Consider the following 16070-nt stretch of genomic DNA (forward strand, 5'->3'; position numbering starts at 1 on the left):
CCTCACCCCCTGCCCTGCCCCTCCACCCCCACCAGTCCTCACCCCTGCCCTGTCTTGCCCCTCCACCCCCTGCAGCGTCATTGGTCTGAGCTTCGACTTTGTGGCTCTGAACCTGACGGGCTTCGTGGCCTACAGTGTATTCAACATTGGTCTCCTATGGGTGCCCTACATCAAGGTACGGCCTTGACTGCCCCACATCTCTGCCCACATGGCGTGGTGGCCTGGCTGCCCCTCACCACCCAGCTTCTCCCACCCACCAAACAGGAGCAGTTTCTCCTCAAATACCCCAATGGCGTGAACCCCGTGAACAGCAACGACGTCTTCTTCAGCCTGCACGCGGTCGTCCTCACTCTGATTGTCATCGTGCAGTGCTGCCTGTATGAGGTGAGACCAGGCCTGGCCCCCACAGGCCGCCCCAGCCAACACCCAGCACCCCGCCTCACCTTTGACAGAAGACGCGGCGGAGCCTGGGAAAGGAAGGGGCTGTGTTCATTCAGCCCGGTCCTGTGCAGGGCAGAGAAGACGCCCGTGAGTCCAGGCCCTCAAAGCCCGCCAAGTCTGGGGTGAAAGACTCAGAGAGAGGCAGTGGCTGGACTCGGGCTGAGAGCTGTGCGCAGAGGAGCACAGACAGCTCATGGAGGAGCGCAAGGCCCTGAGCCCTGCCAGGGAGGAGGGCGGCAGAAGACACTTGTTTGCGTTCCAAGGCTGAGTGAAGTCCCTATGGAGGAAGGGAGGAGCCAGGGTGGGCTCCCGGAGGGGTCAGGTCACAGAGGCCAAGGGGCATTTGAGAGGGACCCTGAGCAGGTGGGTGCAGCTGGGCTTAGGGTGCCAGGAGGGGCAGGTTCCTGAGCGGTCAGGAGAGGGCCTGCGTGCAGGCAGAGGCACCGGTATTCAGCCTTGTTGCTGGAGGCCATGGGTGTCAGCAGGGCAGGGCCGTGCCAGGGCTGGGTCCGGAGACCCCTGACGTGACAGCTTTGGTTTCCCTTGTCTCAGGGCGTTCCCTTCACACTGTCAGGCCACCTGTATGAAACTTCTAGGCTTTCTTAGCTTTTGGTGTGAAGCGAGAGTAAAGGAGGCCCACGTTGGGCCCGTGTTGAGGGAAAGGCAAGGCGAGGGGACAGATTCCTGAGATCCTCAGGCTGCCGCCGGGTCGTGGGACGAGTCAGTCCCTGGCTGGGAGAGGCACCAGGCCACCAGAGGTCGGAGCCCACGTCTCCAAGTGAGTGCTGAGAGGCGCCCAGTTCTGCCAAGTAGGAACGAAGCAGACGGAGCTTGAGAGTCCCAGCGGCCTGAACAGGAGGCCCTGGCGATGAGAAGGTGTGGCTGGTGCTGCGGATGTCACCCCAGCCCAGGTGTGATGCTTTCTGTGGCCCGGATGTTCCCCTGCCACGACCCCAGTGCAGTCCCCACCTCGCAGGGGCTCCTTCAAGGCCAGGGTCCAGCCTCCGTGCCCTTCTCCAAGCCCGCCCTATCCGGGGCCCCCCGTGCTGAGCCCCGGCATGGCCTCTGTGTGGGTCCACATCTCCACCCTCCTGTCGCCCCCAGCGCGGTGGCCAGCGTGTGTCCTGGCCTGCCATCGGCTTCCTGGTGCTCGCGTGGCTCTTCGCACTTGTCACCATGATCGTGGCTGCAGTGGGGGTGACCACGTGGCTGCAGTTTCTCTTCTGCTTCTCCTACATCAAGCTCGCGGTCACGCTGCTCAAGTATTTTCCACAGGTACTTCCGGGGCCCTGTTCACATGGCCGGTGGCAGGAGAGGCGAGAGGTACAGGGCCCAGGCCCTGCTCCTGTGGAGCAGCTCCGGCCGGGGTGAGGAAACAGCACGGAAAGCCACAGGGAGCCCGGGAGCCCAGGAGGAGCAGGGCGGTGGGGAAGCCAGCCTAGCGCTACCGCTCTTCCCCCGGGCTGGAATCACACGAGATCGTTAGCGGAGGCCCCGGGACCCCAGGCTCCCCTGAGCATCAGGCGTTGTGCGGGTGGTTCCCCTTCTCCACACCCCAGCCTTTCCTGATGCCTTCGGCTCTGCCCCCACCACTGCCTCCATTTCCACAGCAAGGGGCAGCCCCGAGGGGCCACAGCAGGAGACTCTGGAGAGGTGAGGTGGGAGGAGGGAGCACCTTCCTGCGCAGAGCTCAGCCCCTCCTACGAGCCAGCGCAGCAGGTCCTCTTCAGATCCGGGGACTCAGGGTCCAGCACATCTTGCCCTATGGCCTGGGACAGGGTTGGGGCTGAAGTTGCTGCACTCGGGGATCTAGGGCCTCATTTAACTCACCCCATTCCCAAAGGGAGGAGCCCTGTCCCAGTGTCCCCAGCCCTGGGAGCCTTGTGTTCTGTGAGCTCAGGAGGGCCTGCGTTCTGACTGGGAGGCAGGGCTGGACTCAGGCTGAGCAGGACTGAGTTCTGTGGACAAGGAGCCCGGGTGTTCCGGGCCAGGCCAGCCTGTACAAAGGCTGGGGTGGGACACGGGGAGGTAGTGAGGGGACATGGCTGGTTGAACAGTATTGAGCATGTTGAAGCTGGGAAGCTGGGGTCAGGTCCCAGGAGCTGGGGAGGGCTTCCAAGGAGGGGAAGGTTTGGGGACGTGGGCCCCAGTCCCTGAGGGTGGGAGGGCTTGGGGCCAAGAAACCAGGCAGGCAGGAGCCCAGGTTGGAGATGTTTGGAACTGTCCCGGACTGGAGAGGCAGCAGCAAGTACGGAAGAGGGTGAGCCAGGACACAAGACAGGGACCGACTGGAGGCTGACTAGGAGACCACCAGAGAGGCCAGGACCTCCCTCACGGCGGGAAGGAAAGGTCACAGCAGTCAGAGGACCCACAGGGCTCTGCAGCGTGGGAGGACGTGGGGCACAGGCAGTCAGACTGGAGCGCCTCCCCGCAGACCCACCCCCCAGACCCCGGAAGCCTCGGCCAGGCCTGTGAGGGGAGTTAACCCCCTCTACAGACGGGGAAACCAAGGCTAGGAGAACGGTCACTTGCCCAAGACAGCAAGCTCTGGTGATGGAGCCGGGATTCCAAACCAGAAGTCCCACTCCCACCCAGTCCCTAAGCACATGAAGTCCCGGCTGAGTTTGGGGACAGCCTTCCCTGGAGGTGAGAAGAATCACAGCTGCAGGGAAACTAGCTTAGGGCCTTAGCCCCAGGGATGTGGAAGACACAGGAAGGCAGCATCGGCCCCGCCTCCCTGGAACTGTGAGGTGCGGGGGGTGGGGGACCTTTGCTTGCTGTACATGCAGATGAGACGCCCACCCCCAGGACCACCACTGTTCCTTGGCTGAGGCCTGTCATAGCCCAAAGGTCACTGTGTTCCTTGGAGCCAAGGCCCCAGTGGGAGGAATGAGAACCGCTTTTGTTTGGAGGGGCAGTCACGAGGCACGTGAGGCAGCCGCCCAGTCCTCACCGCCCTCTATCTGTCTGTCCGTCTGTCTGGCCCAGGCCTACATGAACTTTTACTACAAAAGCACCGAGGGCTGGAGCATTGGCAACGTGCTCCTGGACTTCACCGGGGGCAGCTTCAGCCTCCTGCAGATGTTCCTTCAGTCCTACAACAACGGTGAGTCAGCCAGCGGGCTGCTGGCCACCCTGTGGCTGGAGCATCGGGCGGGGCCAGCCTTCCCGGGATCCTCCAACCAGGGCTCCACCCCCAGCTGGGATCCAAGCCAATCTAGCCCCCAAGGAGAGACCCACCTACGGGCCTTCGTAGCTGCAGGATTTGTGGTTTTTTGGGACCCCCACCTCCCACCACCCCACCTGCTCCAGCTGCCTCAGGAGCTGCAATCTAACACCAGCTTCCATCCCCCGGCTGCTAACAGACCAGTGGACGCTCATCTTCGGAGACCCAACCAAGTTTGGACTCGGGGTCTTCTCCATTTTCTTCGACGTCGTCTTCTTCATCCAGCACTTCTGTTTGTACAGAAAGAGACCGGGGTATGACCAGCTGAACTAGCACCCAGGGACCCAGTGTGCACAGCCCCCAGCCTCGTGCCCTGCTGGGGAAGGCCTCACCCAGCAAAGGCCGGAGAAGCGGTTGGGCCCTGGCACGCAGGGCTGGCTCAGTGTGCGGACAGAGGAGAGCACTCTGCTCCTGGAGCCAGAGGCCGTTCAACAGCCTGCCTTCATCTGGGCCCCTCCTGGGCCTCCCCGGCCAGGCACGTGGCACCGTCGCCTTGACGCCGCCATCTCTTTTCTTTAAGGCTTCAAGCAGCGCACACAGGCTCTGGCAGCCGTCTCAGGCAGGACTGGGCACCGGACTTGCAGCTGAAGGCCTTGCCCCAAACTACCAGCGTTTCTGCGAGCAGCTTGAAGGGCTGACCTTGCGGTCGGGAGAGCCAAGGGCACTTTGCTGCCACCGCTGCGTTCCCAGAGACCAAGCAGCCAGGTGCCGTGGCCAGTGGACTCAGAGGTGCTGGTGGAGGGACTAGGACTTTGGGGTTAGGCCGCGGGATTCTTCCTGTGAAGGCCACTTTCCTGACACGCTGTCTCTACATAACTCAGCATCCGCGACTGCCTTCAACAGCTGGCCCTGCCCAGAGTATTTCTGAGCCCTGAGGGGCCCGCCAGATCGGTTCTGAATTGGACTCAGGCCCAGCAGATTAGCATACTAACTCCTTTCGGATTTTGTGGAGGGACGTTTGGAAGTGGCTCATTCTCTTCCCCCCTCTCTGCTACCTCCACCTTTCCAGTCAGATGGGCCCCACCTGAGCACACCCAGCCCCTCCTTACCCAGCATCTGGAGTACAGGACACATCCCTCTCCCGTGACCAGTCTGTGCCTTAGAGGTCTGTTAGGCCTGCCAAACGGCGACCAGCTGCCCCGGAGGGAGGGCAGGCCCCCTTCTCTCTCTTTCTCCAGATCCCTACCTGAGACTCACCAGTTTCTGGCCTGTTCAGGAGCCTCAGATAAGTATTTGTACTTGAGACCACCTCACACAATCCGTATGGGCCCAGCCCTGATCTCAACCTCCTTCCCTCCACCCGAAGCTGCCGTCCTTCCTGTGGCAGGAGGGGGGGGTCCCAGGACGTGCCTCGTACATGCCTTCAGCTTGTCAGTCCACTGAGTTTTCTTCCGTGAGAACAACGCGAGGGGCCTGCATCTTGAATTAAAACCTACTCGCTTCCTTTCTGCACTCTTAAGTGTGTGCTCGATACAGAAGGCAGGTGTGCCGGCCTTCAGAGCCAGGTGCCCCTGCTCCCCGCCTTGTGTAAGGAAGCGCGTATGGTTGTGAAGTTCACTGACCCGAGGGGGCTGCGTGCTGACCCCGCACTTCCCTGGGGAGCCCTCTTGGGGCGTGTGAGACGCCTGCCCTCCCAGGGACCGGTCACTCTCCCAGGCTCCACGTCTTTACCATGACCAGGGCACGCCGCTCAATCCGGATGTGCGTGGGGGTGGATGAGGTTCTGAAGGGCACACCAGCACTGGGTGTGGGGGCGGGGGGCAGTGGGGGGTCTTATTCTCCAGGCGCTTCCTCTATCTAGTTGTAACAAACATCAAAGAACGTCAGCTCTTGTTTCTGTAGAGCAGAGACTTTGGCCTGACCGGGTCCACGGACCTGTTTCATTTGCGTCGCCCAATCAATGTGTTACTGGGTGCCATACTTTAAAATGAGAGATTTCAAATGACTGACTTTTCCGGCCGGGCACCGTGGCTCACGCCTGTAATCCCAGCACTTTGGGAGGCCAAGGCAGGTAGGTCACCTGACGTCAGGAGTTCGAGATCAGCCTGGCCAACATTGCAAAACACCATCTCTACTAAAAATACAAAAATTAGCTGGGCATGGTGGCGGGCGCCTGTAATCCCAGCTACTTAATTGGCTGAGGCAGGAGAATCACTTGAACCCGGGAGGCGGAGGTTGCAGTGAGCCGAGATCACGCCACTGCACTCCAGCCTGGGCAACAAGAACAAAACTCTGTTTCAAAAAAAAACAAAAACAAAATTATGGACTTTTCTTTAAAATCTGATTTGGCAGTGCTAGGTAGGTCCAGGAGTGCTAACACCTTGCCAGAGCTGGTACGCAGGTGGTCAGGTGCTCTCTGGCTCACCCCCATCTGGCCAGATCACAGCCCCCAGCAACGTGGGAGGTTGCATCCCTCCCTGTGATACAGGGAGTGCCCTTAGTGTCTTACAGGCAGGGGTCTCTCGCAGGCACCTCTGGGTGTCCCTGTGGCCCCTCCCAGGTGGGAGCTGAGGCTAGGTTGCAAAAAGGAAGGTGGGAGCAAGTAGGGGCTTCACAATAACACCCAAGAAAGCACACGCACCCCAGGGTCCCACCCCAGTGCTCCCAGATGCTCCCACAGATGTGGTTCCGGTCAGGCGCAGTGCTGCTGCTACGGCTCCACCAGCCCCGGGCTTTTCAGGCAGACGGGCCTGGGAGTAGTTAAGCTTTGTCCCAGAACAGTGGGGGATGGGGCCATCGTTAAAACCACAGCTCTGGCCCCAATACCCCACCCCCCAGGATATCCCAGCCCATGCCTCAGCAGAGCCCCCTGTGAATTCCAGCACTGTTTATTGAGCACACCACATCGGGGAGGGGCGGCAGTGGTTTCCACGGTCACCAAAGTGAGGCTTGTGCACTTGCTGAGCTTCCAGATGCGAGTTAGTAAGCTAAATTCAAAAGTAGAACGGGCATCTCCAAAGAGTACGATAAAAACATTTTGTATCAAACGTGATTAAAAAAATACAAAAGTTAAACCCACAGGCAAAGAGGAAAATGACAATCCTGAGAGCTGCCCTGAAATGTGAGCCTCGAACCTCGTCTAAATCCTGTAAGAAGGCAAACCCTGGGGAGGCCAGCACCCCTCGGGAGAGTGGGAGTGAATGGGGAGCCCACCTGGCTTCTATCTGGGCAAACCTTCGTAGCGCCCCTGGCAGGATGTGTGTCCAGCCCCCCGATGGGCAGAGGCACTGCGAGGTGGACACACGAGGGCTGGGGGGCGGTGGCGGAGCCGAACCCTGCAACCAGGGCAAAGCGGGAAAGGCCCGGCCTCTCCAGCATTTCCCAGCTTTGGTGGCTCCCAAGAGATGGTGGTTCCCACTTGCCCAGCCACAGCTGTGGCCAGGCAGCAGGGTCGGACCTGAGCCTGTGGTCACAGCAGACCGGCTACCACTCAGCTCCAGGCCCTTGTTTCCAGTCCTCGGTGTCCAGGGGAGAAAGCTGGTCCCAGAGGCCCCAGGCCAGGGGTGGGAGAAGAGAAGGAAGGCCAGGCCAGGCCTCTGGGACCAGCTGCAGCCCTTCTGAGCTGGGGCCCAGCACTCAGCAGAAGCCAGGTGGGGACCGAGTGTGGAATTGGCGTTCCTGTACAGAGAGGAGGCAAGGCAGGAGTTGCAGACGGTGGCAGCTGCTAGGACAGCATGGACTGCTGCACGGCCTTCTGCAGTGACTGTCGTGTCACCAGCAGGCGTACCACCTCCTCCGAGCGCTTGGTGAGCCGCTTCCGGGCCTGGTCGTGTGTGACCATGGTCATGTCCCAGCCGTTCACCTGGCCCAGGGAGAGAGAGAACACAGGCCCACCTCAGCTCCCCGCCCTCTGGGATCTGGAAGCAGAGGGCTTTGGAGGCCCGGGTCATTCAAGTAAGCCCCCAGCCTAACATCCCAGGCCAAGCACTGTGGCTGAGACACACACAGGAGAGAAAGCCAGCGTCCTCTGGGGCAATACCAGCATGGGTTCCCAACTGGCTATGGTGAGTTCCTCCCAGCTGGCAGGCTGGGGCAGGTCCCCAACCCCACGTGCTTCAGACCTGCTGGCCCAAACCTTGTTTTTCCTCCTTCGGGACACGTGTTACCTGCATGATCTTGTCTCCAATCTGCAGCCCAGCGATTTCAGCAGGGCCTCCTTCGGACACCCGTGTGACATAAATACCCTGGAAAGGGGTAGCCCAAGTCAAGCTCTGTGGTCCCCGGACTGGCCCCTTATCCACAGAGTGGAAGCCAGCATGGCACACTGTCAGCCGTCCCTCTGTCCCCGCACCCAGCCTGTCCCAGCACACACGGTCAGTGAGGACTATTCCGAGAGAGCCGGGGCAGAGTGTCACTGCCCCATCGTGCGCCGGTCGTGCTCCCCTGGGCTTTGTCTGGGCAGCCCTTCCTCACCCCTACCCATCCTTATTCTCACTAGGTCACTTCCAATGCCTTCTTAGAGAACATGGTTTGAGAGATGAGGTCTGCTCCTTCCATGGGGCCCAGGAAACAGAGACCCACCATCTCAGGCCCCTGTGCCCCATGGAGCAGTCCCAGGACCCCAGAAACCCCTCACCTTGTCCGTCTTGTCTTCGGAAAAGGGATTCTGGGAAGGATCCTGGTCGATTCCACCTCCAATGCTAAAACCCAGGATTAAGTTCTCACCTTGACGCAGCTTGTGAATTTCAACTCTTTGCTGGCAAAGAAAAAAAGCCAGTTGAGGGAAGTGGGTGGCTGGAGAATGAGGCTTGTGTGTGTCCCCAGCAGCCGCCTCAGAGCCATGCCAAGGGGGTGGGGCCCAGGCCCCTGCAGGAATCCAGCTGCTCACCAGCCTGGGAGGCTGAGGAGCTGGCACTCAGAACTTGGCCACATTGATCCACCCACACAGCCCTCTGTCCTCAACCTGTCCCCACTTCCCTTATTAGTCTTAGGCACTGGTCTTGGTCAACACGTGGTCAAAGCCCCTGCTGGCCCAAGAGTCCAGGTGCTATGGCTTTTGTGGGTGGGAAGCCCACCTCAAAGGAGGTGCTCTGGAAAAACAGAGATCAAACTTCCATAGAAAGGAGAGGAAGGGAGCCGGGCGCGGTGGCTCACGCCTGTAATCCCAGCTCTCAGGGAGGCAGAGGCGGGAGGATAGCTTGAGCCCAGGAGTTCGAGACCTGCCTGGGTAATACAGCGAGACCCCGTTCTCCACAAAAAGGAAAAAAGAGAAAGGAGAGGAAGGGCTTGCCGGCCAAGGGGACCAGAGCACAGCACAGGCTTCAAGGTGCTGTGGATACGTGTTCATGAGACTGGAGTGTCCAGTGCAGGACACAGAACTGGGAGGCGAGATGAGGCTGAAAGTGTAAGGCTGGGGCCAGATCCCGTCCTGAAGGGGTGTCTCCCTAAGCCCCGGGCCCTGCTCTTGTGCAGAAACAAGAGTGTTCTGGGGCGCTCCCACCATGCTCTGGGGTTATGGTCCCCAACTGTGCCAAGTTCCTTTCAAAGTCCCTTGGCAAGCACTGTCCAGTAAGCAGATGCTGGGAGCCAGACCAGATCACTCCCAAGGTCGAGTTTTAACAGGAAGGAGAAAAGAAGCAAAAGACGACAATCCAGACTAGACCTAACGAAGTTTCCCAAAGCGGGGATTATTTGCATCAGGCTTTGAGGGGGTGATGGGTAGCCTGACCTTCATCCTGAACCCACTAGAGTTCTCAGGAATGGAGTAGGGCAGGGCATGGTCAGGTTCGCTGCTAGAATGACCACTCAGGTAATCAGAGGAACGGACATCTCACAAAAGCAGGATGCAGAGGCTAGGGGATATGGAGCGACCCGAAAATGGAAATCTACAGACTTAGGGACGACTCATGGAGGAGAGGAGTCAAGAGGAGCACCCAGCCACCTTGCCTGGCTGAACACACATCACTCAGATGAGGACCCAGGAGGAGGAGGAGCAGGTTGGGTTGCAGTGCCAGGAGCTGCGGGGCAGGCGTCCAGAAGGCAGATGGATCAACGGAGCCAGAGTTCAGAGGAATGGCCTAAACGGCTTTAACATTCTCAAAATTCTACATGGGAGAGGGTGGGGACTGGCGAGTGAGCCTGCCCAACCCCATCCCCAGTCCAAGACTCAAGGGAGAGGCCAGACCATACACACCATGTTCAAGCACGTTCCTGTTGTTACTAGAATTGGGAGGCGTGGGCCTGCAATTTTAGGGAAGGCCCTGGGACCAGTTATGGCATGAGGGAGCAGGGCAGGAAGCATGAGACCCACTGTGCCTGGGTCCTCATGCCCCAAACTGAGCTCCTCCAGGCCTGCTTCGCTGGCATAGTCAGAAGAGTACAGGCCCTTGGGTTGGGAGACAGGGCTGTCACTGATTTGCTGGGTGAGGTCACGCAGAAGGTGGCTTGCTCTGGCTCCTCACCTGCCCCTGCCCCCGCCCCCCTTCTAGCTAAAGAGTAAATTTGGTGCCCTCCCTCTGGGGCAGCTAGGGATCTAAAAAAGCCAGGCTGGGCCGGGCGCGGTGCCTCACACCTGTTATCCCAGCACTTTGGGAGGCTGAGGCGGGTGGATCACCTGAGGTCAGGAGTTCAAGACAAGCTTGGCCAACATAGTGAAACCCTGTCTCTACTAAACATACAAAAATTAGGTGGGCGTGCTGGTGCACGTCTGTAATCCCAGCTACTCTGGAGGCAGAAGAATCGCTTGAACCCAGGAGGCAGAGGTTGCAGTGAGCCGAGATCACGCCACTGTACTCCAGCCTGAGCAACAGACCAAAACTGTCTCAAAAAAAAAAAAAAAAAAAAAAAGTCAGGCTGGTGCAGGGAGGGTGAAGCTTAGGACAGCTGTCAGCTGGTCCAGCAATGTTTCCTCCTGGCCCAGGCCTGAGCTGGTGCTCTAAGCTCAGCCTCACATGTCGCCTTTATCAGTGGCTTCTCTGCTTCCACCCACCTGATTGCTGGAGCTTCTCCAGCACACCCATCTGAGATAACACACCCAGTCCCTAAGGCTCCAGGGCGGGGACTTGACCTACTGCCCACTGGGCAGGCATTTTTTCTCGTCCTCTAAACGCTGTCGGGAGGTAGGCAGGAGACCTGAGTCTATCCTGAGGTCTTCTCTGGCTAAGCACTTCTTTCTGGGACTCCCCACCTCTGTCATAGGGTTGCTCTCCAGGCCCCGTCCCACCGTGACACCGGCGTCTGAGTCTAACGTCCCAGCCTCCCTCCCTCCCTCTGCCTAGTCTAATACCACCCAGCACCTAAAACAAGCCAGAGGGCGGCCAGGGGCCCAGGCTAGCTCCCAGAGGGTCTACTCAGGACTCAAGTGCCAGGAGGGAGGCCTGGACTTTTCTGCCTTAAGGACTGGAGAACCAAGAAAAGTTCGAAGACGCAACGCTCATCGCAGCTATACGAGCGTCCACCCTGGACCAGGCGGCGAGTCGGTCGGAGGAGCAAGGCTGGACAGGAAGGGGGAAGGGGCTGCCACGGCAGGCTCGGGACAGCTCCTCCCCCAGATCTCGCTTCGGGCGGCGGCGCAAGCTGCAGTGGAGGAAGCATTTCCTCATTCCAGAGGCTGCGACTCATGGACGTCGGGATCGGCGCCCGCCCCCCGCAGCTCCCCGGCTGGGGACACGAAGGCCCGGGAAGGGGGCGCTTTCCCAGGCTCCCGCAGCCGGGCCTTTCCCCGTGGCCTTCCCCGCCCCGCGCGCGCAGTCTGGGCTCCGTCCAGGCTCTCGGGAGGCTCTCGGGTCCCGGCCGTCCCTGTTTCGTGGCTGGGGGAACTGCGGCCCGCTCCGGCAAAGCGGGGACCCGAGCCCTTGCCGCCGGTTCGCAAGAGCCCCGGGTTCGATGCTCTGTCAACCTGCTTGGGGTGTCCGTTTCCCGCTCTGCGAGGTGGGGTCAGGCCAAGACTAGGAGGAGCCAGCGCAAGCGCACTCACCACCACGGCGGTGACCGGCTGGCCCGGGATGTAGGACATCTCGACCCCACTCTGGTCGCCCAGCGCCGCTCCGAGAAGCCGGCAGCAGAGTCCCCGCGACCGCGCCCTCGCTGCTTAACAAAGGCAGCTCCGCTCAGTCCGCCCCCTCATGAATAGTTAACAAACCTCCAGCCAATCACTGGCCGGAGCGCTACTCCGCTTTCCGAAGTCCCGGCGCGCGCGCAGAAAAGCAGGCAGAGGGCGGAGCCTGTCCAGGGCGCCCACGGCGCAGGCGCGGAGGGCGGGGCGGGATCTGGGCGCGTGCGCAGCCCGGGACCTCCCGGCAGCCTTCAGAGCAAGATGGCGCCGTGGGCATCTCTTCCCCTGCCCGTCTGAGGGAACGCTAAGTACTGTGTCCGGCGCCGTGTTCCAGGTAACTGGGCCAGCGTGGCCGGGGAACGCAGACGCGCCACCACCTCCCGGCCGGCTCGGACCCTCAATCTCCTCGGCGTTTTTGGAAGGTCCGAGGCCCAGGATTGGTGCCAGGTCTCGGAAGCTCCAGGGGGAGGGGGCGGCGTGAACCCAACTCACCGAGCTCCGGGCGCTGCTTGTAACTTGGTTTTCTTCGCAGCTCCGCGTTGTTCCGCGAGAAAGCGAGAGGCCGAGCCCCGGCGGGTGCGATGGCCGCGGTGGTGGCCAAGCGGGAAGGGCCGCCGTTCATCAGCGAGGCGGCCGTGCGGGGCAACGCCGCAGTCCTGGATTATTGCCGGACCTCGGTGTCAGCGCTGTCGGGGGCCACGGCCGGCATCCTCGGCCTCACCGGCCTCTACGGCTTCATCTTCTACCTGCTCGCCTCCGTCCTGCTCTCCCTGCTCCTCATTCTCAAGGCGGGAAGGAGGTGGAACAAATATTTCAAATCACGGAGACCTCTCTTTACAGGAGGCCTCATCGGGGGCCTCTTCACCTACGTCCTGTTCTGGACGTTTCTCTACGGCATGGTGCACGTCTACTGAAATGGGGGCCCGGGGGACTTTTTAAAAAAAAACCAGATTGTGAGGACTGTGGCCAGCAGTTAACACCGTGTAGACTTCCTTAGTTCTTAAGTGGTTGAATTCGCTGCTTGTTCTGTAACCTTATAAATAATTTATATCTGAAGACGGAGAGCCTGTAATATTCTTCAGATTAAATGAAGCGTGAGACACTTGGTGGAGTTCTTTCCTGCCATAAAGCTTAGTCTGCCACTGATGCAAAATCGCCGAGATTTGACTCCTGGAGAGCAGGGACTGGGCCATAGCCTTGTATTAAGTCCTTGCATTTACACATAGGCCATCCAGAAACGGACCCTAAGGGCCTGTATAAAGCAATAACTTCTTATTAACATCCTAAGAAGCAGTAACAGTTAATATGTACTAAGACCTCCCTGGGCCGGGCGCGGTGGCTCGTGTCTGTAATCCCAGCATTTTGGGAGGCCGAGGTGGGCGGGTAACCTGAGGTCAGGAGTTCAAGACCAGCCTGGCCAACATGGCAAAACTCCGTGTCTGCTAAAAATACAAATATTAGCCGGGTGTGGTGGCGCGCCTGCAATGCCAGGTACTGGAGAGGCTGAGGCAGGAGAATCGCATGAACAACCCTAGAGGCAAAAGTTGCAGTGAGCCAAGATTGCACCACTGCATTCCAGCCTGGGTGATGGAGCGAGACTCCGTCCGTCTCTCATGAAAAAAAACAGAGTTCCCTATATGCTGGCACCGATCCTCTCATTTAATTTTAGCAATAACCTTACAGGATAAATGTTATTGTTAGCTCCCTGGTAAGGAACCTGAGGCTCAGAGAGGTTCAATACTTCTGCCAGAGGAGATACAGCTAGGGAAGAGACAGAGCCAGGATTCAAACGCAGGTCTCTTAATTTGCTCTTGATAGGCTGGGTATACCTTTCCCAGGCCAGCGTTCCCTCCCACTAACCACTACTTCCAGGTATAAATGGTGTCATTTTAGTTTCGTTTCATTTAGTGACAGTCTTTTCCATAAGAAAAAATAAAGTCAAGATTATATATATATTATATATATATATACAGGCATCCGCCACCACGCCCGGCTAATGTTTTGTATTTTTAGTAGATGGGGTTTCACCGTGTTAGCCAGGATGGTCTCGATCTCCTGACCTCGTGATCCACCTACCTCGGCCTCCCGAAGTGCTGAGATGATAGGCGTGAGCCACCGCGCCCGGCCAGTCAAGCTGTGTTTTTTAGAATATGTCTAGGGAAGATTAAATATTGTTTGGACATTTAGGCCAGGCACAGTGGCTCACGCCTATAATCCCAGCACTTTGGGAGGCTGAGGCGGGCGGATCACCCAAGGTCAGGAGTTCGAGACAAGCCTGGCCAACGTGGTGAAACCCCATCCCTACTAAAAATAAGATAAAAAATTAGTCAGGCGTGGCGGTGGGCACCTGTAATCCCACCTACTTGGGAGGCTGAGGCAGGAGAATCACTTGAGCCCGGAAGGTGGAGGTTGCAGTGAGCCAAGATTGTGCCACTGTACTCCAGTCTGGGTGACAGCAAGATTCCATCTCAAAAAAAAAATTGTGTGGACATTTAAACTGAACTTTGGGCTGGTTTAGGGTGTAAACACCTCCATGTGTTAACCCCTGATCCTTTGTTGTCAAGAGGGTTATCTTAAAACGCATTTGTGGCCGGGCGCCTGTAATCCTAGCCCTTTGGGAGGCTGAGGTGGGTGGATCACCTGAGGTGGGAAGTTCGAGACCAACCTGACCAATATGGAGAAACCCCGTCTCTACCAAAAATACAAAATTAGCCGGGCGTGGTGGTACATGCCTGTAATCCCAGCTACTAGGGAGGCTGAGGTGGGAGAATTGCTTGAACCTGGGAGGCGGAGGTTTCAGTGAGCCGAGATGGCGCCATTGCACTCCAGCCTGGGCAACAAGAGCGAAACTCCATCTCAAAAAAAAAGAATAAAACGCATGTGTTTATTTGAGAAATAAATATTGCAATAGAATTATAGTAGTTGCCTGAGTGCAGTGGCTCATGCTGTGATACCAGCACTTTGGGAGGCCAAGGCTTGAGCCCAGGAGATCAAGACCAGCCTGGGCAACATAGTGAGATTCCCATCTCTACAAAAAAAAACATTTAATTAGCCAGATGTGGTGGCATGTGCCTGTAGTCCCAGCTACTCAGGAGGCTGAGGTGGGAGGATCAGGATCACCTGGGCCCAGGAGGTTGAGGCCACAGTGAGCCATGATTTGCCACTACAACCTGGTCAACAGCGAGACCCTGTCTAAAAAAAGAAATTACGGTAATGAACATGATGGTGCTCATTGGATTTATAGTTAACCGGGGAGACCAGCATCACCTAATTTCACAAATACTTAAATTCTGGTAAGTACTGTGAAGAGAGGACATGGCAAACCTAGCCCAAGTTGGGGGATGGAGTTCAAGGAAGTATTCTTTGAGGAAATAACATTACATCTGAAACCCAAAGGTCCAATAACATAGCCAAGTAAAGTGTGGGGAAGGGGTTACCTTCAGGAAAGCGCATGTTTCCAGGCCATTGGGCAGGAAGGAATGTGACTGTATTTAGAGAGTGAGAGAAGAGGCCACAGGGCAGACCCAAACCAGATCATGGAGGGCAGTAATGGGTACGGGGGCATGTACCTGCAGGAGGCTGGAATGGGAAGATCAAGATCACTTGAGCCCAGGAGGTTGAGGCTGCAGTAGGCTCCCATTTGCCCTGGCCTTGATCCTCAGAGCAAATGGGGGAAGCCTTTGGAAGTTTTTAGTCTGAAGTGATGTCATCACATTTGGATTTTTTTTTTTTTTTTAATAATCTGTTTTCGTTTGGAAGGGGATCTGAGAGCTTGAATCCAAGACCCCTTTTGACAGATCATAGCCCATGGCCAGTCATGGAAATGGATCTGGGAGCCAGACCTGTTCAATTCCGTTTCAGCTTCAGGACCACACACGCACACGACGCCAAGGAGAAGCCGAGGCCGTAGCGTTGCCTCCCTATCCCAGTGAGCCCTTTCTCCGCCCCCACTGAAGATCCTCAGTGGTTCGCCCACCTCAGTCCTCTCAGAACCTCCTCTGAGTGGGAAGGAAAGGTTCATTCGTGGTGTAAGAGAGAAGCAGAGGGAGTCCTCAGCCTGGTGGGAGAGGAGGAAGAAGGAAGAGGGATAAGTGAGCTGATGTACTTAATTTCCCTATTGTTGGGCAGTAAGTTTGAAATGTTCACTATAAAAAATTCTCCAATGAATGTCTGCATTTATACTGTCTTGAGAAATTTAGTAAGTTCCTACAGCAAAGATAAAAATTTGATTCCAGGTGATTTCAAGTTGTGTTAGATTACACTAATTGAATTAAAAGTACCAGTTTTATCAGTGCCTTCCTAGTCTATAATTTTAATAGTTGTTCATTTAAAGCATTTCCATAATTTGAATTTCTTTGCAAGATAATGAGGATATAATATATGGCTTACTAATTGTTTCTTGTGTCTGCC

At 57.5% G+C, this 16070-nt stretch overlaps 3 protein-coding genes across 10 annotated transcripts in view; 2 read left to right on the forward strand and 1 right to left on the reverse strand.

Moving 5' to 3' along the window:
- CTNS (cystinosin, lysosomal cystine transporter) overlaps positions 1 to 5119 on the forward strand; it is a 32344-nt gene extending 27225 nt beyond the window's left edge. For 5 of the 7 annotated variants that reach the window (XM_023184686.1, XM_023184685.1, XM_023184687.1 and 2 more), the window contains 5 exons: positions 76 to 175; positions 265 to 384; positions 1546 to 1716; positions 3430 to 3547; positions 3807 to 5119. In XM_023184686.1, the coding sequence (XP_023040454.1) occupies positions 76 to 175; positions 265 to 384; positions 1546 to 1716; positions 3430 to 3547; positions 3807 to 3940 (643 nt within the window). In that variant the 3' untranslated portion in view covers positions 3941 to 5119. Of the gene's footprint in view, positions 1 to 75; positions 176 to 264; positions 385 to 1545; positions 1809 to 3429; positions 3548 to 3806 lie in introns of all 7 variants that reach the window. The other 2 variants (XM_023184689.1, XR_002724917.1) reach the window with 2 other exon arrangements.
- Positions 5120 to 6479: 1360 nt separating this feature from the next.
- Positions 6480 to 11802, reverse strand: TAX1BP3 (Tax1 binding protein 3). Its single transcript, XM_023184690.1, has 4 exons — positions 11583 to 11802; positions 8244 to 8363; positions 7774 to 7851; positions 6480 to 7469 (listed from the first exon to the last, which is right to left on the reverse strand). The coding sequence occupies exons 1-4, from the start codon at positions 11619 to 11621 to the stop codon at positions 7332 to 7334; spliced, it is 375 nt and encodes a 124-aa protein (XP_023040458.1). The 5' UTR covers positions 11622 to 11802; the 3' UTR covers positions 6480 to 7331.
- A 15-nt stretch (positions 11803 to 11817) lies between these two features.
- On the forward strand, positions 11818 to 12765 carry EMC6 (ER membrane protein complex subunit 6). 2 transcript variants are annotated; one of them, XM_023184683.1, is made up of 2 exons: positions 11818 to 11994; positions 12193 to 12765. In XM_023184683.1, exon 2 carries the CDS (start codon positions 12242 to 12244, stop codon positions 12572 to 12574), a length of 333 nt encoding a protein of 110 aa, XP_023040451.1. In that variant the 5' UTR covers positions 11818 to 11994; positions 12193 to 12241; the 3' UTR covers positions 12575 to 12765. The 2 variants fall into 2 exon arrangements, with proteins under 2 accessions (XP_023040451.1, XP_023040452.1); XM_023184684.1 differs by having other exon boundaries at positions 11936 to 12082.
- Positions 12766 to 16070: the final 3305 nt, after the last annotated feature.

The sequence above is a fragment of the Piliocolobus tephrosceles genome, chromosome 16 (assembly GCF_002776525.5).
Source record: "Piliocolobus tephrosceles isolate RC106 chromosome 16, ASM277652v3, whole genome shotgun sequence".
Lineage (NCBI taxonomy): Eukaryota > Metazoa > Chordata > Mammalia > Primates > Cercopithecidae > Piliocolobus > Piliocolobus tephrosceles.